Source organism: Thamnophis sirtalis, unplaced genomic scaffold (genome assembly GCF_051295495.1).
Source record: "Thamnophis sirtalis isolate CommonGarterSnake01/CBP01778 unplaced genomic scaffold, rThaSir2_p1.2 scaffold_12, whole genome shotgun sequence".
Taxonomy (NCBI): Eukaryota; Metazoa; Chordata; class Lepidosauria; order Squamata; family Natricidae; genus Thamnophis; species Thamnophis sirtalis.
In genome coordinates this window covers 37,694,841-37,722,521 of record NW_028261392.1, presented here as the reverse complement: position 1 = coordinate 37,722,521, position 27,681 = coordinate 37,694,841, and the positions used below count along the sequence as shown (strand labels likewise).

General features: G+C 35.5%; 1 protein-coding gene across 6 annotated transcripts in view; it reads left to right on the top strand.

Annotated features, from left to right (window-relative positions):
* The window catches only part of HERC2 (HECT and RLD domain containing E3 ubiquitin protein ligase 2), a 132,471-nt gene extending 105,118 nt beyond the window's left edge, over nucleotides 1–27,353 (top strand). For 5 of the 6 annotated variants that reach the window (XM_087726918.1, XM_087726917.1, XM_087726915.1 and 2 more), the window contains 24 exons: nucleotides 2,975–3,128; nucleotides 3,703–3,810; nucleotides 6,679–6,810; nucleotides 7,231–7,389; nucleotides 7,475–7,593; nucleotides 8,051–8,176; nucleotides 8,670–8,825; nucleotides 9,076–9,191; nucleotides 9,311–9,509; nucleotides 10,558–10,772; nucleotides 11,446–11,623; nucleotides 12,414–12,575; nucleotides 13,575–13,666; nucleotides 13,989–14,128; nucleotides 15,891–16,078; nucleotides 16,604–16,801; nucleotides 17,075–17,158; nucleotides 19,391–19,532; nucleotides 20,459–20,653; nucleotides 20,747–20,859; nucleotides 22,180–22,370; nucleotides 22,737–22,842; nucleotides 24,087–24,299; nucleotides 26,575–27,353. In XM_087726918.1, the coding sequence (XP_087583044.1) occupies nucleotides 2,975–3,128; nucleotides 3,703–3,810; nucleotides 6,679–6,810; nucleotides 7,231–7,389; nucleotides 7,475–7,593; nucleotides 8,051–8,176; nucleotides 8,670–8,825; nucleotides 9,076–9,191; nucleotides 9,311–9,509; nucleotides 10,558–10,772; nucleotides 11,446–11,623; nucleotides 12,414–12,575; nucleotides 13,575–13,666; nucleotides 13,989–14,128; nucleotides 15,891–16,078; nucleotides 16,604–16,801; nucleotides 17,075–17,158; nucleotides 19,391–19,532; nucleotides 20,459–20,653; nucleotides 20,747–20,859; nucleotides 22,180–22,370; nucleotides 22,737–22,842; nucleotides 24,087–24,299; nucleotides 26,575–26,847 (3,759 nt within the window). In that variant the 3' untranslated portion in view covers nucleotides 26,848–27,353. The remainder of the gene's footprint in view (nucleotides 1–2,974; nucleotides 3,129–3,702; nucleotides 3,811–6,678; nucleotides 6,811–7,230; nucleotides 7,390–7,474; nucleotides 7,594–8,050; nucleotides 8,177–8,669; nucleotides 8,826–9,075; nucleotides 9,192–9,310; nucleotides 9,510–10,557; nucleotides 10,773–11,445; nucleotides 11,624–12,413; nucleotides 12,576–13,574; nucleotides 13,667–13,988; nucleotides 14,129–15,890; nucleotides 16,079–16,603; nucleotides 16,802–17,074; nucleotides 17,159–19,390; nucleotides 19,533–20,458; nucleotides 20,654–20,746; nucleotides 20,860–22,179; nucleotides 22,371–22,736; nucleotides 22,843–24,086; nucleotides 24,300–26,574) is intronic. The other variant, XM_087726919.1, reaches the window with a different exon arrangement.
* Nucleotides 27,354–27,681: the final 328 nt, after the last annotated feature.

Genomic DNA, 27,681 nt, shown 5'->3' with positions numbered 1-27,681 from the left:
AAGGTAAACAAACTGTCTGACGTCTGATGGATTGATCATCTGACAGATAACGCGACCAGGAATTCGGGAGCAGCTGTAATGAGCAGCTCCCATCAGCAAGCCCCTCCCCAGAACAAGTCCTTTCTGTTAGGTTGTGTCCATAAGGTGATGTTGGGGAACTGCTATGCACGTTATTCCTTGTATGTTTGCTCAAAACCTTTTCTTTTAATAGGTAGAGAGAGGCACAAGGGAATCCGCTATTCTGGCTTGATAGTAATCAATAGGAAATACCATAGTATAATTTCTTACTACCGTATATACTCGAGTATAGGCCGACCCGAATATAAGCCGAGGCACCTAATTTTACCACAAAAAACTGGAAAAGTTATTGACTCGAGTATAAGCCTAGGGTGGGAAATGCAGCAGCTACCGGTAAATTTCAAAAATAAAAATAGATACCAATAATGTTTTTGAATATTTATTTCAAAGAAAAACAGTAAACTAGCAGTGTATTCAATGAAATACTTCACTCACCTCATGATACTGATGTCCCGCTGTGATGATGATGTCCCGTGCAGCCGCGGGAGCGATGTCCCGCCTCCTATGACACACGGCACAGTGATTCCTATCATTGGATCACTGTACCAGAGGAGGTGGGACATCGCTATGTGGCTGCTTGCCATAACAAGGAGGAGGTGGGACATCGTTGCAGAGCGGCAGGAGGGGGAGGAAGGGGAATCGTAAGACAGCCCTGCATTACATTAGAACGTGAGGAGGGGGGATGGTGCGGTGCGCGCTGCGCGGCAAACTGACACAGAGGGAGGGGAAACTCACAGGGGCGCCGGGCCATTCACGAGCGTCACCCAGCGGCATGGCCCCGCCCCTTTTTCTCCTCCATTTCGGGCAAATTTTTCACTGACTCGAGTATAAGCCGAGGCGGCTTTTTTCAGCCCAAAAAGTGGGCTGAAAAACTAGGCTTATACTCGAGTATATACAGTATTAAAGGAATTAAAGCTGAATGCAGTCAAACATACCCTGGACCAAGGACAGCATATTATAATAAGCTTGCAGCAATAATAAGTAGAAATCCATGGCAGCAGCTGATGTGCATAAAGAATTTAAAACTAACCAAAGACTTTTTCAGATATGTTGAGAATAAAATAAGAGAAAAGAGACAGTATACCAGCTGTTCACTGAAATGCGGTGAAATTTATAACAAAGCAGAGCTTCTCAACTTTTATTTATGTTTTGGAAATATTTGTAAAAACTAGTTGGGGTAGATTCAGAGAATAATGCTAATTAGTGGTCTGACAGCTAAGTCTTAAAAGTAGTATTCTAGGATTTGAGGGCCAAATCCAGTATTTGAGGGGGGCAGTATTCCAGTATTTGGGGTTGCCACAAAGAAGAGGGGATCGACTTATTTTCCAAAGCACCAGAAGGCAAGATAAGAAATACTGGGTGAAAACTACTCAAGAAGAGAAGCAATCTGGAATTAAGGAGAAACTTCCTAACAGTAAAAGCAGTTAATCAGTGGAACTGGTTGCCTTCAAAAGCTGTGGGTGCTTCATCACTTGAAGTTTTTAAGAAGAGACTGGACAGCCACTTGTCTGAAATGATATAGGGTCTTCTGCTTGAGCAGTGGGCTGGACTAGAAGACCTCCAAGGTTTCTTCCAGTTCTGTTCTGATTGATTGATTGGTTGGTTGGTTGGTTGATTGAAATAGAGATTGAGAGATCATGATGTTTTTATTTTGAAAAAGATGTCTTAAAAGATATTTGATAGTACTTATCTGAAATCTGAAGACTATCACACAGTAAAAAGTCCTGACATAAGACCTTGATTACTCTAGATTACAGGACATGAAATAATGGGGTCTATTTTGAGGAAGTAAAATTCTGGTTCAATGTCAAGAAAATCTTTCTGATAATAAGTAAAACCAATTGCCTAGTGAAAAGATTGGCTGGCCTATCAGTGGACATGTTCATGAACAGAATGGATGGTTTGGAGTGAATTCTTTAATTTGGATTCCTGCATTGAATACAGGGATGAACAAGGTCATAAATTCTATTATTATCTACTATGCTGTTCAGTATTGATACAAAAAGGTTGGGAGAAATTAGCAGGTGCTTGGAAGTGAAGGACCATTATTCTTTTGATCTAACTGCACTGTTCCTCCAAGGAAACAGTAGATTTGCATTACTGGTGCTTGTTCAATAAGGATAAACAAGCCAAAATTAAGATCAGACAATCTAGAAGTATTCTTAATAAATAAATAATAAAAAGACAGGTTGTAGGATATTTTTCAGTCTGTTCCTGATGGAGTTGTACCAGTTTTAGAAGAGCTCCTTGAACTTGGATTTTTGTGTTATGTAACAAAAATTTTATTTGAAGAGTTTTGCAAGAGTTCAATTGTCAATAGTTGGCCATGCATTTGTTCCATTCAGCCTTGAGTGCTGTGGTACACGCTGCGTGCAACTACCTTTGAGCATCTAATAGTTTGCATTTGTGCAGATTATGACAACTTGTTCACTAACTTGTGTCCACTATCAGGAATGTATTATCACATGGTGAAAGACATCTGTTGGTTGTTAAGTTATTTCCAAGCACAACTCAAGGAGTAGAACGTTTAAAACGTTAGCTTTTCTATCAATACAGTAGAACCCTTTGTCACTTTTTGACATTTGCTTGGCAGGAATGTAGGAGAGGGCCATCTTCTATCTTGTTCCAAGCAAGGGATTTTCATCTACCCCCTAGTCTTTCTGTTTTTAAGAATAAAAGCTTAGTCTTTCCTCTTTAGCCAGGTATTTTCAGTTAATTTTAATAATAGTTTTTAAAAAAATTAACAGTTTTGTATGGGGGGGAGGGGTGTTGTTAAATCATTCAGTAGGCAGAAAGCCAGGATCTAAATCATATTTAGATAGATAAAAAATAATGATTGATAATTTGTAAGTCATTTTGTCTGAAGATTAGAGTTAAAAAAAAGCTTTATTTTCAGGTGGCCGATATGTTGTTGGAACTGTGTGTTACTGAGTTGGAAGATGTGGCAACTGATTCACAAAGTGGTCGTCTCTCTTCTCAGCCAGTGGTGGTAGAAAGTAGTCATCCATATACTGATGATACTTCTACCAGTGGCACTGTTAAAATACCAGGTACTAAAATCTTTTAAAGAGTATCCTGAAATCAGACATAGGATATATACTACCATTGTAAGTTATATTGGGAATATATAGTAGTTTTAGCTTTGATGAAAGTGATCTAAAATGTTGTTAAGGTTATATAATGCATACTTGATCAGCTCTGGTCCCACAGAGTTCTAAGAGATAGCAAAAGGGCAGATATAATATTATGCAATATAATGATTCGCATATTGTACCATAATGATGCTGTTGGAATGCTAGATTAATTTAGAAGCAATGTTCCTGTATTTATTAAAATTATTTCAGATATATTGGCTTAATAAAATCATATTACAGATTATTACTAGCACAATTAAATAATCTTTTAGAATTTAAGTTCAAGATTGGAGTAGTGGTTCTAAACTATGTGCACTTGAATTAATATTGTGCAATTAAGTTTCAGATATTCAGCATGTAAGGCTTAATTATCTTGCCTGAAAAGATAATTAAATCCAACTAAACAATGAATGCAGTATTTAAGAAAACAAATCTTTCTCCTCTTCCTCCTCCTCCTGAGTTTTTTTTATTTTACATTTGTTGCATTCAGGTGCTGAAGGTCTTAGAGTAGAATTTGACCGCCAGTGCTCCACAGAAAGACGCCACGATCCTCTCACTGTCATGGATGGAGTCAACCGAATAGTTTCTGTGAGATCAGGTAATTAAATATGTATGTGACATTTTAAGTTAGAAAAACATCTTTTTGAGAATGAACTTCATGTTGAAGATATGTAAATGTAACAGAATTATAAATAAATTAAAATATTTAATTTAGTTACATTTCATAAATTAAAATTACTAATTAAATTCTCCTCCCTTCTTCCCATCCCTATATTACATTGTACTTTCTGGCATTTTTTTCTCCTACTTAAATTTCTTGAACCACTTATTTTTGTTGTTTCTAATTTTTAATCTTGATTACGTTTTCTGATTATGCTCTGCAAAATTTGTATTTGGGGAAGATATTTTGAAATGGAGTAATCGTTTGGGCCTGAGCATTGCTTCTAGGCATTTTAGTGTTGCCCCTCAGTGGTTCAGGGGAAAAAAAAATCCAGACTGATTGAATTGTTATATAATGACCTGCTGCATTTGGAGTCATGATCTTCAGTGAAGATGAAAAGTTGTGACTTAGAGAAAGTGAAAAGAAGATTTTACTGTGAATTTATGTTTAACCTTGTAAAAATCCTTCAAGCCAGAGCAGCAGTATTTGTCAGCTGGAAATTATGGTACAACTTCAACAGCAAAAATAAGCTTTAAGTTTGCAAAAGATAATGTTTGAAATTCAGAAATTATCAAATACATTTGAGAGAACAGAGAAGTTGGAAAAGAGCATCTAACAGTAAAATATAATGAAGAAGTTGGAGATGTTTATCAAGTAGAAAAAGTGGAGGTTAGAGTCCTAAAAACCGAAGAGAAAAATGACCACAAAGAAACCAAATCCACGGATATCTATGGTGATTGGTTTGTGTCTGGAAATGGAAAGAGTGGAATACGGAAAGAGGAATTAAATGGAGAGGAACTCTACCCCAGATGGCAAGATACAGAAGAAGAAAAAACAAAATAATTTATGGATTTAAAATTTTATTAGCAACATCATTGATAACACTACTGACAATTAAAGATAAGCTGGTCAAGGAAACAGAAGAAGGGCATCGAAATTACACAAGAGACTCAATAAGCAATGAGTTGCAAAGAGGAGTCCATGCAAATTTGATTAAGGAGATGATTAGAGGACTGATACCACAAATGGCAGAAGACATGAGATTGTTTTGCTACTGGAAAGATACAGGTTGATAGATGAAAGTGTATAATCTAAAACTAGTTAAATTTAGTGAAATTTAGTGACAATAGATATGGTTAAATAAACAACTGATAATGATAATAATGTATATATATGTATTGGTATGACAAGTAGTAATTGGATATGAATATTGAATGGTACCTATGAAAGGAAGATTAGAAATTATTTGATTATATATAAAGGTTAATAAAAAAGAACTAAGTTGAATTTATCTAAGTTTATATGTATGTATGTATGTATGTATGTATGTATGTATGTATGTATGTATGTATGTATGTATATATGTATATATGTTGTATTTGTGCTGATAAATAAATAAAGGGAGACTAGTATAGATCTATTTCAAGCTATTTAGCTCTCATCAGCTAGCCATACCCTTACTGGGATTAGAACCTGTGCTGTATTGCATCTTAGGCAGATGTGTTAACCATTAAGCCACAGAGTTCTTCTCCTTATTAGCTGAGCCAGGGAGAAAGGTATATATTTAAAGTCACAACCCCTGGTATGCCCAAATATGGGAGGAAGTTCACTGCTTCCATTCTCTGTCCATCGGCTCGTCATAAGAGACCATCCAGACAGAAACCCAATATTTTTACTGTTGCCTTTGTTACATTTGTGTTGTATTTGTGCTGATAAATAAATAAAGGGAGACTAGTATAGATCTATTTCAAGCTAATTAGCTCTCATCAGCTAGCCATACCATTACTGGGATTAGAACCTGTGCTGTATTGCATCTTAGGCAGATGTGTTAACCATTAAGCCACAGAGTTCTTCTCCTTATCAGCTGAGCCAGGGAGAAAGGTATATATTTAAAGTCACAACCCCTGGTATGCCCAAATATGGGAGGAAGTTCACTGCTTCCATTCTCTGTCCATCGGCTCGTCATAAGAGACCATCCAGACAGAAACCCAATGTTTTTACTATTGCCTTTGTTACATTTGTGTTGTATTTGTGCTGATAAATAAATAAATTATATCTATCTATCTACCTACCTATCTATCTATCTATCTATCTATCTATCTATCTATCTATCTATCTATCTATCTATCTATCTATCTATCTCTCTATCTCTCTATCTCTCTATCTCTCTATCTCTCTATCTCTCTATCTCTATCTCTATCTATCTATCTATCTATCTATCTATCTATCTATCTATCTATCTATCATCTATCTATCTATCTGGAAATTGGATGTAAATTGTAAACAGTGATTTGGAAAGGAGAATTAGAAATTTTTGTTACTAAATATTATTGATGTTTAGTGAGAATAGGCCATAAGGATATAGTGTTATTGTAGGATATTAGAAATAACAAATGAAATGCCAGTATGTGGTCAGGTTTTAAATCTTGGTACATTTTATGATGAAGGGCGTTTAAACAATTATAGTCAAATGAAAATGGAGGTATGATGATGGTAATGTGTATAAAAATGTCTGATTTAAATACTTGAGTTAATATGAATCTTGTGAGGACAGTGGAAGAGACGCACGAAAGCTTTTTGTAACCAACTGATACACTTGCTACAGTATGTAAAGAAGGAGGATTCTTTGTGTTGTGTTTGTTTTGAAAATTTAAAATAAAAAAAAACCTTTAAAAAAAAAGAAAAGTTGTGACTGGAGGATCATCAAGATATATTGTGCTGTTTTTATGTGGCAGAGCGAAAATAATAGATTCCCTTCCTGAATAGGTCAAAGATTAAATCGACTACTTTATCTAAATATTTCAGGTCGTGAATGGTCTGACTGGTCTAGTGAACTGCGCATTCCAGGTGATGAATTAAAATGGAAATTTATCAGTGATGGCTCTGTGAATGGATGGGGTTGGCGCTTCACAGTTTATCCCATCATGCCAGCTGCAGGTGAATCCCATGTATTGTTTCAGAATAGACATATTTCTCTGTACTGGCATATTTGTTCTTTTCATTTTTCACTTGAGTTATTAGCAAGCAGCTTAAATAGCAGAAAAGTAAGATTTACTCCTGTGTTAAAGATACTATGGTTGGTATCTAATTCGTAAAATGATAAACTAAGCCAGTGTTAGATTTTTATCCATTGATGGCAGCCATATGTCTGTGATAAAAGGTTTTTTTTTAGATATAGATAAAGCATCACATGAAATAGCAATCATTGTAAGCATAGTTGGAGTTTATACAAATTGTTAAATCATTATCTTTCATTCACCTTCCCAACACAATTCAATTGTGTTTGTTTTATTTCTCTAAATATGATCACTAATTTTTGATTAGAAAACAGCTAATATTTTGGACTTTTTCCTACAGGTCCAAAAGATCTTCTTTCAGATCGCTGTATTCTTTCTTGTCCGTCAATGGATTTGGTAACATGTTTACTGGATTTCCGTTTGAATTTTGCTTCTAACAGAAGCATAGTTCCTCGCTTAGCAGCTTCGTTAGCTGCATGTGCTCAGCTGAGTGCTCTAGGTGAGTTCATGTTTCTATTGAGCTTCTGATTTCTAATACTAAAAACACCATTTCTTAAGCCTTTGTGCATTTGTATATCTTGTAGCTGCTGGCCACCGCATGTGGGCTTTACAGAGACTACGAAAGTTACTGACTACTGAGTTTGGCCAATCAATTAATATCAACCGAATCCTAGGAGATAATGATGGTGAAGCCCGAACTATGGTAAAATTACCAAGCCTCCCATTACTAGTATCATAAATTCTCATAATTGCTGTCATTCTGGCTTAAATCTTAGAGATACAGATATAAATCTAAATCTCCCTCTCTCTGTGTCTCTTTCTCTTGTTTTTTAAACTGTACAATTGATTTCAGAATGTATGTGGGATTATCTCGATATCTGAGGGGGATGGGTGGTTAAGAAATAGGAAGCATAAATAAATACAAATAAATAAAATAAATAAAAAATTGACTTATTTGACTAAGATTGACAAATTGTACTTAAATACTGGCTTTATCAAATATACCTTGTATGTGGTATACATTATGGAAGGCTCTGATGGATAATATTTTCAAACTAGGTAATTATCTCTCGGCTGTAAGATGTAGCTAATATGCAACATCAGAAAACTATCACTGCTATCTAATCTGGGTTGTTTCTTTTTATGTGTATGTGTGTCAGAGTTTCACTGGCAGTGCCTTAGCTGCTCTAGTTAAAGGTCTTCCTGAGGCTTTACAGCGGCAATTTGATTATGAAGATCCCATTGTCAGAGGTGGCAAACAACTGCTTCATAGTCCATTTTTTAAGGTAATTTAACATTGGGTGCAAAAGATTTTAACAGTCAGAAATGGGAATCCTTTAGCATTGCTTGTAAGCAAACCTGAATGGTCAGCTTGAAATTTCATCTGAATATATAATAGAATTATTTTGATTAAAATAAAAAGTGCAACAAAATTAGTCATGGGCTTTAAAAGAATAAATTCTTTTTCTTTCATGTAAGAACTGAGCTGTTATTCTCTAAATAGAGAGCAGTGCAGTAATTGAAAAACTAAAATCTTTTGATTTTATACTGTTATTGTTAATTGTTTCAATGTATTTCAATGCACCAAAGTGGTTTCTTATTCAATCAATTGAACTATCATTGCATCCTTGCCATAATATTTACTAGTACCACTAGCGCCTCTACCTCCAGTAATAATGAAATGAAGCCAAGGAGATGCCAGTAATAATACCAATCTGATGGGTCCAGACGAAAGCTGAAAGTTTGCTCTTTTGAAAAGCGCTGTTTTTATTTGTGTAGGTGCTTGTAGCCCTTGCTTGTGATCTGGAATTGGATACTCTTCCCTGCTGTGCAGAGACACACAAATGGGCTTGGTTTAGAAGATACTGCATGGCTTCCAGAGTTGCTGTAGCCCTTGATAAAAGAACACCACTGCCTCGCCTCTTTCTTGATGAGGTACTGGTTTAACATAACATTTGTTTAGTTGGATATGTAAATGTTGGTTCTTAAAAAATTGCACAATCCACATTAGATTGGGTAAAGACCATGAGGGTATATGTGGTTTGAAGTCAGTCAGTATTAGACTCGTTGCCATAACTTGGTCTATTTCATAATGGGATTTTAATGACTCATTATAGACTCAAAAGTTCAAACAACATTCAAGTTCAACTGAACTGATCACAAAATAACATAATTTAAATTATAGGTTGCCAAGAAAATTCAAGAATTAATGGCAGATCATGAAAACATTGATATTCTGCATGAGAGCCATGAAGTTTTTAAAAGGGAACAAGATGAACAGCTCGTACAGTGGATGAACAGGTTCTTTGGGGCTATATTTTTGTTGGGTGGAGAAAGCTTTTGGTAAATTCTAAATATGTAAAAAATTAAGGTTTTAGGGAATTTTACATGGTCAAACTATACGTTCTTTCCTTCAACAGGAGACCAGATGACTGGACACTTTCTGCAGGTGGCAGTGGAACAATATATGGCTGGGGCCATAATCACAGAGGGCAACTTGGAGGTATAGAAGGAGCAAAAGTTAAAGTTCCTACACCATGTGAAGCTCTTGCTACGCTTAGACCAGTACAGTTAATAGGTGGTGAGCAGACACTTTTTGCAGTGACTGCTGATGGGAAGGTAAGGATAAAATCCTCTCCTCTCCCCTCTCCTCCTCTATTGTTAATATGTGTGCCTTCTGAAATAAACCCAGAAACTGAAACTTTAAAGAAAACTAGTTAAAACAAAAACATGCTAAATATTAGTGGTACTAGGTAGATCCCAAAGAGTCTGTAAAGCAAGAGATAGTACTGTGAATGAAAACCAAAGATTTATTCATTAAAGGAAAATTATTGTCTTATTAAAAGCAATTGCTCACTACTTTAATTATCCATTGAATCACACTGCTATGTGTGGCATATACTGTTATAGTCCATGCCATATACCAGGAACTGTGGTGGCATGGTGGTTAGAATACAATATTGCTGGCTAACTCATCTCATAGCAAGCAGTTCGATCCTGACCAGCTCAAGGTTGACTCAGCCTTCGATTCTTTTGAGGTCGGTAAAAATTGTTGGGGGTAGTATGTTGACTCTCTAAACTGCTTAGAGAGGGCTGTAAAGCACTATGAAGCAGTATATAAGTGCTATTGCTATAAATAGTGCCTTATTTCTATCCTAATCTTCCAGAATCACTTAATAAATTCTCATCTCAAAAAGATATTTCAAAAAGAATTATTACAGTAGTAGGCTATGAATATTGGAATTGGAACTGGATGGAAACTGACCAGGCCTTTCATAATAAAAGAACAGCCTGGCCAATGACAACAATGGGAAGAGTAATACTGAGGTAATAATTACAAATCAGACCAAATACTGGGGAGTGTTCATTTATAATCACTTGAATTTTAAGGACCTGCAATGTTTTGAAACTTTCTCTAGCTGAGCCTTTTAGCAGGCATAAATCCATAAATGGATGATAATGTCAAGATTTGTAGAATACAAACAAAGCTAGCAAAGAGATTATGATAATTAGCCCAAAATATACAAATGCTTCTAGGTGAAGCAAACAGAATTGGTGAAAAACAATAAAGATCTTAATTTTGGAAGGCAATACTGTTCTTGATGTAACCTACTAATATTTGTGTGTGAGAAATTCATACAAGTAACACTTTTTTTTTAAATTTTAGCTCTATGCCACAGGATATGGTGCAGGTGGAAGACTTGGAATTGGGGGGACAGAGTCTGTTTCTACCCCCACATTACTAGAATCCATTCAGCATGTGTTTATCAAGAAAGTTGCTGTGAATTCTGGAGGAAAACATTGTCTAGCATTGTCTTCAGAGGGAGAAGTTTATTCCTGGGGTGAGGCAGAAGATGGCAAACTGGGCCATGGCAACCGGAGGTAGCACAATTTTATAAGTAATATCATATATGTTCCATAGATGTGTAAAATCCTAAAGCAGCTTGGTGTAGTAATTAAAAGTGCTGTCTTAGAATCCTGGAGACTGAGTTCTAATCCTGCTTTAGGCATGAAATTCAGTTGGATAATTGAGGATTAGCCACTCTAGAAAGAAAGTACTTCAGTCATTTCTGAAAATGTTGTTCCAAACACCCACAGGATTTTTTTCTGTGGTCACCAGGAGCCAGAATTGAATTGACAGACCATATCAACAAAGCAACGAAGCTGCAATGTTTATAATAAATCAAAGAATAATTTAGGAGGAAATGGAAAACTTTAACATACCAATCGGGTTAGACATTGGTGAATTGTGCAGGCTTGAATTGCACTAGCCACTAATCTGTGCCAGGGATTTTTAAGTAGCACGCATAGTTCAGAATGTAGTGCATGCATTTGAGAGAAAGAGGGAAGCTGGGAGTATGGAATTGAAGTGGCTTATCACTGGCTTATCATGAGAGCTCTGTATAATCCTTAAAGGCAGCAAAAAAAGTTTAAAGATTATTTAACTTGAAAGTCTGAAACTGTTTTAACTGTTCCAGTTAATCTGTTATACCTTGAAGCCCACAATGTATTTAATCATGTATTGCTCTTGGTGCTTTACAATTATTTTGTTTAGTCCTTGTGATCGTCCTCGAGTAATTGAATCTTTGCGGGGCATAGAAGTTGTTGATATTGCTGCTGGTGGAGCACACAGTGCATGTATTACTGCTGCAGGAGACCTTTATACATGGGGCAAGGGAAGATACGGACGTCTTGGTCATGGGGACAGTGAGGATCAGTTGAAACCTAAGCTGGTGAGATGGTGTCCAAGTTGCATGTTTGAACTACCTTTTTTAACTGATAAAGCATTCAATTCAACTTGTAATAGGTCACTTCATTATGCCAAATTTCATGCAAAAGATTTAAAGGAAGTCAAATTGATAAACAAATAACTTTGGACTTCCTGTTTTGCTAGATTTATTTTTGGAAGCATCCATCCATCCATCCATCCATCCATCCATCCATCCATCCATCCATCCATCCATTCATTTATTTTAAACCAGAATTTTAAAAAGCCCCAGAAAAACACAACCATACAACTATTTAAAAACCATTATTAAAAATCCAATTACATATAAAAAACATATTCAGAGAGTATCAGGGCAATCAGCTATATTTAACTTGTGTTTCAGGCTACAATGTTGATCTTTTATTTTGCTGAAATTACCTTGTAAAAATGAAAAGTATAAAACATTGCTTGAATTTCAATTCATTTTTTACTTTTACTTTTTATTTCATTTTACCAGAAAATCTTAAAATTGCAAAAAAATTATACTATTGTGCAAATCAAAATGCAATATTAATTTAATGAAATGAATACCACATCTAAAAGTGGATATGCCATATGTTCCTGTTTCATAAAATGTATACAAATGCTCAAACGTTTCAGAATGGCATCTAATATGTAATGTAGCACTTTTCCATTGTACTCAATGCAATGAACCACTGAAGTGAAGACCCACCTGATTTTCTGTGATTATACTAATTAACCTTTTAAAGGTCTGATCATTTGAATTATTTGATAACCAAATGCTTGTTTGACAGGTTGAAGCACTCCAGGGTTACCGTGTGATTGACATAGCCTGTGGCAGTGGAGATGCACAGACCCTCTGTTTGACAGATGATGATACTGTCTGGTCCTGGGGAGATGGAGACTATGGAAAGCTTGGAAGAGGCGGAAGTGATGGCTGCAAAGTGCCAATGAAGGTACTTCTTTCATACTTGAGTAAAATGAGAAAAAATGTGCACCATTTTTCTACATTGTAAAAATATTTAGCCTTATCTATTGGATTCGGAATAATGTTGAATGATATGAGCTAAACAGGATTCTCATTCAAGAAAATTGTGTATTTAACAAATGTATTTCAGACCAGTTTGACAAAAGTCCAATAGGTTATATAAGACCGCGAAAGATTCTGATTTCTCCTGCGCTTGCAAAAGTTGGTCCCTCTGGCTATTTTTGTTTTCAGAAATTTAAATTGGGAAAAAGCAGGCAAAGTTTTCAGATTCTTTCTAGTCTACCTGACATTCTGTGTCACTTCCATCAATTGTATAGTATTAAAATCCAATAATATTATGAAATAATCACGGAAATATGTTAGTGTGTATAAACCATTAGATATAAATCACCGTTGTGACCCATTAAGCATCTGTTTGAAGTGTTGGAAAGATGAGTAAATGATTTGCAATTAGGTGTATGGTATTCCACATGCTGAGTATGATAACAGAAATGTCTTCTTCCTGACTGGTAACAAAAAATATGCAGAAGATGTAGGCACATCTTTAATGATAACAGCAGTTGATCAGATCTCTGTGGATGTAGCCATTTTGTTAGAAACAAAAATATCAATTTCCTGATATATTTTCTGAATTTTAAGGCTCTTTATAACAATTGTTTTACTCTTTGTGAGACTGCCCTACATGGCTATCATCTGCTTTCATGGGAATGAAAGCTATGTTCACCAATATATGGTTGGTTCAGATGTCGCCTTCATTTTCTCTGGGAGAATGGGTGGGTAGCTTGACTAAACAAAGATGATAAAGAAAAGAGAATGAGATCAGAGTATTTTAAATTATTTCTTTAAATAATGAAACTTGGATTTTAGTAGTATCTTTTGGGACAGTGTAGATTTTAGATACAGCAGTATGCTGCATGTTCTGCAGTTACCTTCTTTGACAAGTTGTGTTTAAACTTTTTCCTCCTAGATTGATTCTCTCACTGGTGTTGGAGTAGTTAAAGTAGAATGTGGCTCACAATTTTCTGTGGCCCTTACCAAATCAGGAACAGTGTACACTTGGTAAGTGTATTTATTCTTTCAAAAAATGTAATACCACTCTTAGTGATTTATTTTCTTTTAAACAAAAACATAATCACGGCAGGCTGGAGGTTAAAAGACATAATACTGGCATTTGTTACAAACAGAGGTAAGGTATTCCTTTACCAAAATTATGCTTCTTTAATGGAATCTAGGAAGATCACAGGTTTATCTTTGTGATATCTGCTTTTTTAAATATAGGGAACAGTTATATAAAAATCTATGTTCTCCTAATTTACATGTCTGTATAATTAGGAACAATTAAAGATGGATGTATTAATTGCAATTTATGTTTTGGATATAGGGGCAAAGGTGATTACCATCGATTAGGTCATGGATCAGATGACCATGTTCGAAGACCTCGACAAGTCCAGGGTTTACAAGGAAAGAAAGTAATTGCCATAGCAACGGGCTCTTTACACTGCGTGTGTTGTACTGAAGATGGTATGTGGAATAATTCACTTCCTTTAAAAACAAAACAACAGCCTTAAACTCCCAAAGTGAAGACATTTTAGAAGGCCATTATATCATCCCTGTTCTTTTGGTACACTGCTGAGTATTTACTTCAAATTCCAGTTGCTTTCAATTTTTAAAAATGCATCCTTTCACTATTTCTGAAGAAAATCTTCCAAAATAATCTTTGTCTTATGTTCAATTTGTGCAGAACCTGACGAAGTGGTAAACCTTTAAAATATACCCATGTGTTATAATTTGCATTGCACATGTAAACTTAATGTACTTTCCAAGTAGATTGCTTCTGAATGCCTTTGCCAAAGGCTTAAAGAAGCAATAGAATTAGCATGTAGAAGTCATAGGAAACTAGAAATTTTACAAAATAAATTAGAAGTAGAGGTGACGGTATATGTCATGGCTGCATTTCACCTATCCATGCTTCATGAGCTGACAGCCAGACATTAGCCTGGGAGGGGAGGCAAAGATTGGAATGTGAAAAAAGGGGGGCATCAAAGTCCAGCTGAGTCATTTGAGAAGCCAGCCAAGGTCATTATGATATGCAGAGCGGGGAACCAAGCATCTGTTTCCTAAAACAGCCGAGGTGGCGCAGTGGTTAGGGTGCAGTACTGCAGGCCACTTCGGCTGACTGTTATCTGCAGTTCAGCGGTTCTAATCTCACTGGCTCAAGGTTGACTCAGCCTTCCATCCTTCCGAGGTGGGTGAAATGAGGACCCAGACTGTTGGGGGCGATATGCTGACTCTGTAAACCGCTTAGAGAGGGCTGAAAGCCCTATGATGCGGTATATAAGTCTAACTGCTATTGCTATTGCTATTGCTAAAACAATTTAAAAGCATGTCATTGGACCTTTGCAGATAATCAGGGAAGGTGACCCGGAAGGTGGGGCGGGGGGGGGGGGAGAGAAGAGGAAACTTTCCTTTGCATTGTTTACACGGGGAAACCTCAGATTCACGTTAATGTCAACCATCCCACTCAGTCCTCTAGTAGAGAAAGACTCCTGGTCATTTGTTTTGCCAAGGGTATATTTTACTGAAGCTGAAATGGTTACAGAAGTAGTGTTCAACATTCAGGATATTCTAAGATAATGATAGAATATTATCAAAAACAAGAATTGTGACAATTGACTTCAGCTAATGGATGTAATTATCCTAAGAAATACTAATAGCTTAAATTTTCTGTGCTTCCCCTCCCTCTTTCCCCCAAATTATCATTCAGGTTCAAGAATCCAGGCTCTGTTTTTCCTTTGTGCTAAAATAGATTTCTTACAAGCATACACTTTCAGTCTCATGCATGTAGAATACTTCTTTGTCCACATTAATCAGCCAGAGTTGGAAGACTATGTTATCAGCTCTTCTCTGAGACATGACAATTCCTGAACCACCAGCTTTTGTTGCTAAACTGACACTAAATTAATTAAAGGAAATACTCATGTCTCCTGAGACAGTACCTTCTACCTGTTATATATATATATATATATATATATATATATATATATATATATATATATATATATATATATATATATATATATATATATATATATATATATATATATATATATATATATATATATGTATCTTATTAAATGTTTTGATTGTTGTGTGCCAATTATTACTTGTTCTCATTAATAATATTGTTGTTGAAGTCATTTTGTAAATGATACAACATTTCTACGTCTTTATTATAAATGATTGATTTGTTTGAGTTGGTAAATAATAATTTTGAATGGTACAGGTGAAGTTTATACCTGGGGAGATAATGATGAAGGGCAGCTTGGAGATGGGACAACTAATGCTATCCAAAGGCCACGTCTGGTTGCAGCACTTCAGGGTAAAAAGATCAACAGAGTAGCTTGTGGTTCAGCGCATACTTTAGCTTGGTCTACCAGTAAACCTGCTAATGCAGGCAAGCTCCCTTCCCAGGTAACAAAAAATCTTTTAACTCATGCTTTTAATCTTTTGGAAACTGTGTAAAACCAGAATATAATAGTAGCAAGTGTAGAAGTGTAGAGTATAGCTCTATTTATGCACTGGTCATGTTATCCAATGACTTGTTGAACTTGAGGCCAAAAGCAATGATTTGATGATAAAGTTTTAATGTTTTTCCAGAGACTTCTTATGATTTCTTAAAAATCATACTGATGTTAGCTTTTTCATTTTCTATGACTTTATCTATTTTATGCTCCCACCAGTTCTTGCTTCCAGATACAAATGGTATTTATTGCAAATCTTCCAATGCACCATTGTTGCTATTTAATCATACCATTGTTTGTAGCAGTCTGTGAATACTGTGTGTTATTATTATCATTAAAATATAAAACATATAAAAACAATGTATAATATTCAATAGAGAGCCTAATTAGCTGACTATTAGGTCTTATACTATCTTACATGAAAGAACACCCTCTACTCAATGCACATGAAATTCTAATGATGTGAATTTTGTAGGTTCCCATGGAATACAATCATCTACAGGAAATTCCTATCATTGCCTTAAGGAACAGATTGCTCTTGCTACATCACATTTCCGAACTCTTTTGTCCTTGTATTCCCATGTTTGATCTTGAAGGACGCCTTGATGAGACTGGCCAGGGTCCCTCAGTGGGGTTTGATGCATTACGAGGAATTTTGATATCACAAGGAAAGGCATGTATCTCAAAACATCCTACAGATAATTACTAGTTACTGCCATAATGCTTAAAATGTGCAAATTGTTAACATCTGATATATGATTTACGATTTACAGTATATAAAGATCATAGCATTGTTACATGGAATTCAAGTATGAATTACTAATAAGGTTTCTTCTAATATATTGCTGCTAATGTAATATTTTGTATTTTAAATGAAAAGCGAATAATCTCAAATATTCAACCAGAAATGTTGTTATGTTCCAAATCGCTTACTTTGTCGTTTTAGGAGGCAGCTTTTAGAAAAGTTGTACAAGCAACTATGCTTAGAGATCGTCAGCATGGGCCAGTTGTAGAACTCAACAGAATACAAGTAAGAATGTCATGATACGACTGTTGAATGTAAGATTTCTAGCCAGCCTTGTGTTTGAAGTTGAGGATTAGAGAATGGGAAAGTCCACTTATAATACCGATAGAAGGTTTTGCCACTTTCTAATTCTGATTGATTGTTGCTGATTGATTGTTGGCTTTTAAAAGCTTCACATTATTTGATAGGTCATAAATAAAACATTTTAGTATGCCATGAGAAATCTGTGGATTTTTTTGTGGTTTTGTGGTATATACAGATATATGTAAATAAAACATTAATCTGTAAAGATCCAGTCTGCTTTGTGTAACTGTTCACAACTGTGTGGGCTGTATGTACATAGTCACACTCTGTTAAGCATGTAGTAATTCTGATCTTCCACTGTATATATAGCCTTGGTGAATGGAATGGATTTACAATTCCTTCCCACTCTCCCTACATCCACATGTTCCTCCTCAAGAGCCTTTCCGGAAGAAAACAGGGCTATCCTGAGCAACGTTGAATAGATGCTGGTAACATGCCTGAGAGAAGAAAGAGCTCAATTAAGCAGAGCCCTGATTAATTTTCAATACAATACAAGAGGTGGAAGGGACCTTGGAGGTCTTCTAGTCCAACCTCCTATACCCTTTCAGACAGATGGCTATCCAGCATCTTCTTAAAGACTTCCAGTGTTGGGGCTTTCACAACTTCTGGAGACAAGCTGTTCCACTGTTTGATTGTTCTCACTGTCAGGAAATTTCTCCTCAGTTCTAAGTTGCTTCTCTCCTTGATTAGTTTCTATCCATGGCTTCTTGTTCTACCCTCAGGTGCCTTGGAGAATAGTTTGACTACCTCTTCTTTGTGGCAATCCCTGAGATATTGGAACACTACTATCATATCTCCCCTAGTCCTTCCCAGTTCCTGCAACTGTTCTTCATATGTTTTAGCCTCCAGTCCCCTAATCATCTTTGATGCTCTTCTCTGCACTCTTTCTACAGTCTTCACATCTTTTTTACATTGTGGCAACCAAAACTGAATGCAGTAGCCCAAGTGTGGCCTTACCAAGGCATTATAAAGTGGTATTAACATTTCATGTGATCTTGATTCTATCCCTCTGTTTATGCAGCCTACAACTGTGTTGGCTTTTTTGGCAGCTGCTGCAAAACTTTGTCTAGACTGTTCATGCATTTCTTTTCCTTGACAAATGTGGGTCCATGCTTCTACTTGAAATGTTAGCACGACTTTCTGTTATTATTTTGAGTGATTCTTTTCCTGAAGTACATCATGTCTAAGTTATGTAGAAAGGCTTTTTAGGAACACAGACAGCTACTAATAGAAACATAGTTTGGACATTTATTTTTGTTATATTGATAATCATGACTGATGAAAGATAGCAAATGCATACTTATGTGAACTTAGAGCATTAAGACTGTACTAAGACATGAAATCTTCAATGCCTACAGCTCAATCCCCAACCTTTCTGGCTCCATGGATCAGCAGCGAAAGTGCTGGGGGAGAGAAGGGAGGTTGTGTAATCTAGATCCCACCCTTGGGAAATGAAGCTTGCGCAGTTACCCATTGCTTCTGTGGCTGGGTTCCCAAGGGGTTTGGGGATCCCTGGTCTACAGTATATATGAAAATCTGGATGAGGCTCAAATCACAAAAACATCATGCTTCTCTACATAGAACATTTCACATTGCACATTTTTGTTGTTGCTTACCCATCTTCTATAACTTGACATTGTTTAGAATGCCCTCAGGCATCACTAAATTTCAGGAAATTAACATTGCATGTGGTCACTTCATAGAATGAAGTGGTTACAATAAAAAATGTCAGTGACGTAAAAACATCTAATATTAGGCCTAAGGCCAGATGTATGTTCCAAGAATTTTTTTCCCAGAGGCTGAACGTACTACTGTTTATTGTTTTATTTCATTGCACAAAACATGTGAAAGACATTGCACATGTATTTTGGAATAATGTGTTTTAGAGAATTCAGTATCTCTTTAAAGGAAAATCAGTGTTAGTAGGAGGGAGTAAGCGCTGAACAGATTTAAAATTGTGTCACTGCTTAACTTTCAAGGACATCATCTTTTTAATCTGACTTTCATCCAGTGTTGTGTATGTATCTTCAAAACCAGCTGCTGAAAAGTTTTATTAGGACTATTAATTTGTGTTTTTGCATTACTAAAATACTCTTAAGCTTTTAAGTTTTGCTAGAGTTAGATTTTTACTAGTCACTTTTGTTTTGTGATCAGGTAAAGCGATCTAGAAGCAAAGGAGGATTGGCTGGTCCTGATGGCACAAAATCTGTGTTTGGACAGATGTGTGCTAAGATGAGCTCATTCAGTCCAGATAGTCTTCTTCTACCTCATCGTGTTTGGAAAGTCAAGTTTGTTGGTAGTATTTTTTTCCTTCATCTAATTTTACAATACTTTGTCCTTTCTTGTACAATAAATACAAGAAAGAAGAAATGTCAGTCATAATTTTTGCTTAGCACTAAATATTGTCAACTGATTCTCAACCCAAATTAATTACATATTGCCATTCTCAAACAGACAGCTTCTTAGATTAAAAATATTTCTGTAACATGTTGCTTGCTGGATATATTTTTTTCTTGCTATTTTCTTTTATTTTGCCTATATAGGTAGTTCTCAATTTATGACCATAATAGAACCTGCCCATTACAATCATAAGTTGGGACAGTTGTGAAGCGGGTCACCCTTGTTCCCTACCTGCTTCTATGACCTTTTTATAGTGGCGTTCATTAAGTGGCCATTAAGGATGGGCCAGTTCTGACCACAAGCAGAAATAAATGCCACTTTTTAGCAAAACTGTTGTAAATGCAGTCATGTGACCAAGCACCTGAAATGTAGTCACATGAACATGGGGGAGGGGACAACTGTTGGAATTTTGGAACCAAGTCATAAGTACTCATGGGAAGGTCCATCATAACTTTGAGTAGTCACTAAGCAACCAGTTGTAAGTTGGGGATAACCTGTACGTGGAAATAAAAGTTTATGCAACTTAATTATGTAGAACAAGAGGGAGGATGTGTGGCTTTGAATAGATCATATTGAGGGCACTAATTGGCTTATCCTATAGTATCTGACTGCACGTTTGCTGATTAAGCATGTTTTTATAGATCAATAAATATTTTGAAATATGTATTCTCTTATGTGTAGGATTAACTGAATGACAAAATGAATGAATTCAGCAAGTATTCTTTTTCACTGCATCTAATGTTTATTATAAAAGTGGCTGAATGTAGCTTTAAACTACTAATTCAGCAGTTCCACAAAGTATTCTTTTTTTATTTCTCTCAGGTGAATCTGTGGATGACTGTGGTGGGGGCTACAGTGAATCAATAGCAGAAATGTGTGAAGAACTTCAGAATGGACTGACCCCTTTATTAATTGTGACTCCTAATGGAAGGGATGAATCTGGAGCAAACAGAGATTGCTTTCTCCTAAACCCTGCAGCAAAATCTTCATTGCACATGAACATGTTTCGCTTCCTCGGTAAATTATGCTGCAGCTTTTAAACTTTTTTAAAAAACTTGGATCATACAATATGTGTAACACTTTTCCTTTTTTTTTTTTTAAATTACCTAGGAGTTATGTTGGGGATAGCTATTCGGACTGGAAGTCCTCTGAGCCTTAATCTGGCAGAACCTGTATGGAAACAATTGGCAGGAATGAATTTAACAATTGCTGATCTCAGTGAGGCAAGAAAAAACTTATGTTCATCTATCTAATATTACTAGCATAAGGCAGTGGTTCCCAGCTTGTGGTCTGTGAACTCCTGGGGGGCTGTAATGTCATCAGAGGGTTGGCGAAGGCTTAAAAAAATGTTGTGATTGAGTTAAGTCTTGGTGTTCTGTGGCCATGGTCCTTGGCCACAAAAGGTATTTAAAGGGGCCCGTGGCAAAGAAAAGAGGCCCGTGGCAAAGAAAAGGCTGAGAACTACTGGCGTAAGTCTTACCTAGTTATGGTTACATACTTCTACTGCTAGAAGGCCTTTTTTTTTGTATTAGATACATGTTTGTATTTGGCTGAATAACATTTTGCTTTCAGGAGGGATAAGATGAGAAGACAGTAAAAAGGAAGCATTTGCATGTAGGATCAAAGTCATACTCTGTTTTTAAAGTGAGCAGACAATTGTCTGCCTAATTGATAGCAATACAATCTTAAGCTTGTTTAGTGGAAAATATACTTTCGAATTTATGAAGGTAAGTGGGCTATATCTACCTAAATTGATATACAACTTATATCTAGAACATAGGAGGAGATTAAAACCCTTCATGCCCTTATCTAAGGCAGGTAGGTGCTTGTTGTCAGGATTATTAGTATAGCAAGACTTCTTTCCCAAGAATAGGAGAATAAGAGACTCTGTGTGTGCATCTCTCTGTAAGAAAAGACACAGATACAGGAATATGGAATGCTTGTCTGGCTCCCACCTACAAGTCTTATATATTTGTGAAGTTCTCAAAGGGCTTTCACCCAAACTTTTCCCATCCAACTGTAATCCAATATAGTCTTAGAAGTTACTTTATTTTACATTTTATTTCCAGAGCCCTTAATCAACCTGATAGTCAAAATCAAATATGATGGTTCTAATGGCTGATGGTTCTAATATTAGTGTCTTTTTGCATAAAAAGGAAGCTGTATGGAAAATACTTACTTTGGGATATGTTCAGCTTGCTACTCCCTTTCATCAAATGCATTCATTCTCCAGCTTTTCACATTTCCAAAAATTAAATGATAGCTTCCCCAGGCTTGAAAATGAGTTTTGAGGTATTTATATTCTTGTTCTGTAGCTCATTAGAATATTGCCTGTTCTAATTGTTTCTAAGAGTTTAAAATCCTAAACATTTTGTAAATAGTTCTGCAATTTGCCAATATCTCTAACTCTAAGCATATGTTCTTACTTGCTTGAAGGATCATAATGTGAACGAATGAATTAGCCATATAATTTATCCCAAATAATAGCATATTTAAACATAATGTAGAAAAGATTTCACTTAGTTCTGTTTTATATTTAAAAGGTTGATAAGGATTTTATTCCTGGACTTATGTATATCCGAGACAATGAAGCTTCCTCAGAAGAATTTGAAGCCATGAGCTTGCCATTTACAGTGCCAAATGCCAGTGGCCAAGATATTCAACTCAGTTCCAAATATACCCATATCACACTGGATAATCGAACAGAATATGTGAGGCTTGCAATAAACTACAGGTTTGTAAAGTAGTTAAAGATATGATAAATGACAATTAGTCCATCATTGAATTTGTGTTGTATTATTTGTCAGTGTTGAGATGAAAGCAAGCAAAGAGAGCATTGATATGGTAAGATGGCAATTGTTAAGAATTCAGATTATTTGAAAAAAAACACCAAAACTGAAAAACTCAATACAACTTTGTATTATCTTCAGGGTCAGTGATCTTATGTTCATTCACTCATTTATTACTAACAGTTTCTCCAGGCTTTCTAAGCAAATTATGGAAGATATGCAGATATTGCTTCCCGTCCTCTCATATGATTATGAAGCAATTACATTTCTCTTACTAATAAATATATGGTGGTGTGATTTTGTTTTGGCAGATTACATGAATTTGATGAACAAGTGGCTGCTGTTCGGGAAGGGATGGCCCGGGTTGTCCCTGTTCCTCTTCTTTCGCTATTCACAGGATATGAACTGGAAACTATGGTTTGTATATACAGTTGTTGTTGCCCAACTTAATAAAAATCGGAACACATATTTGTACTTCAAAGATTTATAACTATTTAAAATAGAACCAGGACAGTAGCTACGCCTCATTATTTCCTAAAAGTTAGATTTTGCTGAGTAAGTAAGACAGCTGTTTTGTGCTTAAAAATATTTAAAATCTAAATTTACAATTTAGACCTGTATGTGAAACCACAACCAGCAATTTCTATATAATAGGAAGATGTTTTTTTCTTATTTAATAATAACACAAATGATTTATTATCCATCTTAAATTATTCTGATCAAGTTAAAAAAAAACCTGGTGGATCTTTAATAAAGGAAGACTAAATGCTGTTCAGTCTATGTCCTGGAGCTCAGGAAACGCTATTTTAGCTTTTTACTTGATAGATCTTAGACTCAAACAGAACCCTTGGTTCTTGATAGATCTTAGACTCAAACAGAACATATTTCGAAGTTCTGAAATCAGCCCACTTCTTTTCTTCGTGTCCTAGAATCTCCAGATCTAGGTTCCTTCTCTGCTACACCTGTGTGAATCATAAAGATAGGTTTTTTGTTTGTTTGATAGCAAAACATTTATGAGCAGAAGAAATTAAGTAATTGATAGAAATAACAGTAATAAATGTTTACCAGTTCCTGAGTCTTAAAGTGAAAATTAAACATTCAAGAATTGAGAATAATTCAAAAAATTTTGTGGAGTCAGAATTCTCAGTAACTGCAGTTATTTCCTCCCCCTTGCCCCCCCCCCATTTTTCCTTGATTCTTCTCCCATATAGATACCAGGATGTTGATCCATGCTTATTTCATTGTCTCTGTTATGTGTGCCCACATTCTCTTTTCTGTCTTTTTCTTGTACATGAGTCAGAGATACGACTCTCATGATTATTTTTAATCAGCTGTCTTTTATTTGCCTTTCTCCTGTAGTTTTATTGTGCAGAACTATTTTGGGATTTGGTGGCTAGGTTATAATAGATTTTTTTGTTCTCTGGTTCCAAACATTGGATCTGAATTTTTATAACTGTTGAGAGATAATTAACACTCACACAATGGAACAAAGCAAAAGAACAAAGAATATGCAAAGAACATCATATATCAAAGTGCCCCTTAGAATTCAGAAATCTCTAATAGTAGCATTTTAAAAATATATTCCTATGAAGAACTCTATTTGAAGCTCTCGTGAGAATAAAAGCTAAACTAAAGCAGTTTCTTTTTTTTCCTCCTTTCAGGTGTGTGGGAGTCCAGATATTCCTCTCCATCTTTTGAAATCTGTAGCTACATACAAAGGGATTGAACCCAGCGCTTCTCTCATCCAGTGGTTTTGGGAGGTGATGGAATCCTTCTCCAACACAGAACGATCTCTCTTTTTGCGCTTTGTATGGGGTAGGACGAGACTTCCAAGAACAATTGCAGATTTCAGAGGCAGGGACTTTGTCATCCAGGTAAGACTTCGAGAGCTTCAAGATAGCAAAGTCCCCTTATCTCATGCAATGTAGTAAATGTATTGAAAGAAAGTATTTAGAGCAAAATACTTGTTCTTGTTAGGTGTTTCTTTGAAGATTTCCAGTTCTCATTTTTTTTGGCCAGAATTCCTATGTTGTTGTTGTTTGGATATAAACAGAATGGTTCCGAAAGTAATGCATTTTGTGTGTGTGTGTGTGTGTGTGTGTGTGTGTGTGTGTGTGTATGTATGTGTATATATATATATATGTATGTATGTATGTATGTATGTATGTATGCATGCATATGCATATAGATATATAGATATATAGATATATAGATATATAGATATATAGATATATAGATATATAGATATATAGATATATAGATATATAGATATATAGATATATAGATATATAGATATATAGATATATAGATATATAGATATATAGATATATAGATATATAGATATATAGATATATAGATATATAGATATATAGATATATAGATATATAGATATATAGATATATAGATATATAGATATATAGATATATAGATATATAGATATATAGATATATAGATATATAGATATAGATATATAGATATAGATATAGATATAGATATATTTAGATTTTACAACCCCCGGTATGCCCAAATATGGGAGGAAGATCACTGCTTCCATTCTCTGTCCTTCGGCTCGTCACAAGAGACCATCCAGACAGAACCCAATTTTTTTTTTTTTTACTGTTGCCGTTTTGTTACATTTGTTATATTTGTGCTGATAAATAAATATTTATTTATTTATCAGCACAATATTTATTTATTTATTTATCAGCACAAATTTAACATACATACATACATACATACATACATACATACATACATACATACATACATACATAGTGTCACAACCCCTGGTATGCCCCAATTATGGGAGGAAGCTAACTGCTTCCATATCTGTCAATCGGCTCGTCACAAGAGTCCATCACGACAGAAACCCAATATTTTTACTGTTGCCTTTTCTTCATATGTTTTAGCCTCCAGTTTTGTTGTAACAAAATGTAACAAAAAGGCAACAGTAAAAATATTGGGTCTTGTGACGAGCCGAAGGACAGAGAATGGAAATAGTGATCTTCCTCCCATATTTGGGCATACCGGGGGTTGTAAAAATCTTATATATATATATATATATATTTGTCACTGATGGAAAGTAAAATTTTTCTTGATCCCATAATTATTCTGCTGAATAGTGATGTACTTTGAATGAGAAACAGTTGTTTATTTTCAGGAGATTAAAACGAAATACTTAATGATGATATATTTAAATATTCGTGGCTTAAATCAGCCCATAACAAATTGTGAGATGATGTGGGTAGGAAAAGATTTAATATTCTTCAACAAGAACATTTTTAAAATATTCTGTGGAAAGATGGTGAAACTTTAATTTACAGACACCCATTCAGCAGTGTTCAGATGCAACAAATAGAATTCTAGTTTGCCCCCCCCCAATAAATTCTTTTTTTCCCAAGAATCCCTAACAATTGAAGTAATTAATATAATTGACATCATTTACATCATTTATGTCATTTGTGTAATTAGATAAATGGCATAAATTGCTGCAAATTATGTTAGTTACTTCAATTATGCAAATTTAAATTTAATGGATGTTCGGCTTTGACATTACTTCCCCAAATTCATGCATAAAATTGAGGTTTCACTGTAAAACACATTGATGGCGTTCCAGTGGCACAAAGCACTAACCATAACAACCCAATGGTCAAATCAAGAGGGCTCCTCATATGTAATTGGTAGTCACAAGCACTAGTCCAAAATGTGCAAAATACTTAGCTAAAATTTGCATGGCTGCTGGAACAGTGAAACGTATACATATCTCCGGGTGTAGCATCCTACTGGTTTAGCAACAGGTTCACTTTGCGCCTGCTTCGCCCGAACTGGGCCAAACCTGTAGAATCCCACCCTTGCATATCTCCTTTGCACAATGTTTCTGCCATTAAATTACTATTATGTGGATAGTAAGCTGTGTCTCACGTGGATAATGAGACACAGCTTCAAAATTAGTTGTTATTTGACTCGGGGAAAGCAAAAGCAGGTGACAACTACCTTCAGTGGGCCCTTTTTTAAGGAACAGGACTCTGAACCTCTTTGCTAGAAATAAGCCTTTTATTTTTCTATAAGCATGGATAGGTGAACACTTTAAATTTTGTGCTATGCAAATGGCATTGAGTGAAATTGTTTTTTCTTCTTCTCCCCTCACAGGTTCTGGATAAATACAATCCTCCAGACCATTTTCTTCCTGAGTCCTACACATGCTTTTTTCTGCTGAAGCTTCCTAGGTATTCTTGCAAACAGGTTCTAGAAGAGAAACTAAAGTATGCCATCCATTTCTGTAAATCCATAGACACGGACGACTATGCTCGAATAGCATTGACAGGGGAGCCAACTGCTGATGATAGCAGTGAGGATTCTGACAATGAAGATGCTGATTCTTTTGCTTCTGACTCCACTCAAGATTATTTAACTGGCCATTGAGAGGGAGGGCCCCTTGCCAGAGACAATGCTGGAGCCCCAGAATAGAGTACCACAAAATAGCTTTGATGCAACGGGTCACAGTCCAAAGGCATGCAACCAGAGAACTACTAATCATTACTAAACAAGGAGTACATACTACTTGTTGTAGGAATACTGGCAAATAATGGAAATAACTGTCTCTAGCATCGTGGGTGCCATACATGGGCATTGAACATCTGTTTTGGTGGCTGGAGATTCCCTTCAGCCCCTTTATGCTGCACTGCAGATAGAACTTGGTATTTACTGATGTGTTGTAAATGTTTATAAAACATTGATAGTGTGGAATTTAAAAAACTGAAATTATTTTAAATGGTCAGTGCAATAGGTTTTTTTTTCAAGTTAAGTGTTGTGTTCTTTGCATCTTCTTGATTGTATATTGGAACTACTGTGCAATTACTGAATAGTATTATAAATATTTCAATTAACTTTAATAGTTGTTTGGTTATTAAAAACTTTTTTGAACGCTGTTATCAGTATTCATTATATTCTAGTCAACTAACTTCCCTATTCACTAGCCAACAACTTATTAAGCTGCTATCTTTCAATGTCATGTTATCTGCTGTCTTCCCTCCCTCTCTCTGAATAACAGGATTCTTAACATAAGATGCAAAATCTACATAATTGTGCCATGACTATGTCAAATTATAATTTTTCTCTAAATAAAACAGCCATCACTACCCACTGACAGCTTAATAGGGCTTTTGATGGTGAGAAATCTTTCCAGGGGTTTCCAACTTCTAAAACATCATTGTAGATGCAATAAAGAAGTGTTGTTCTACTAAAATTTCAAGTCTT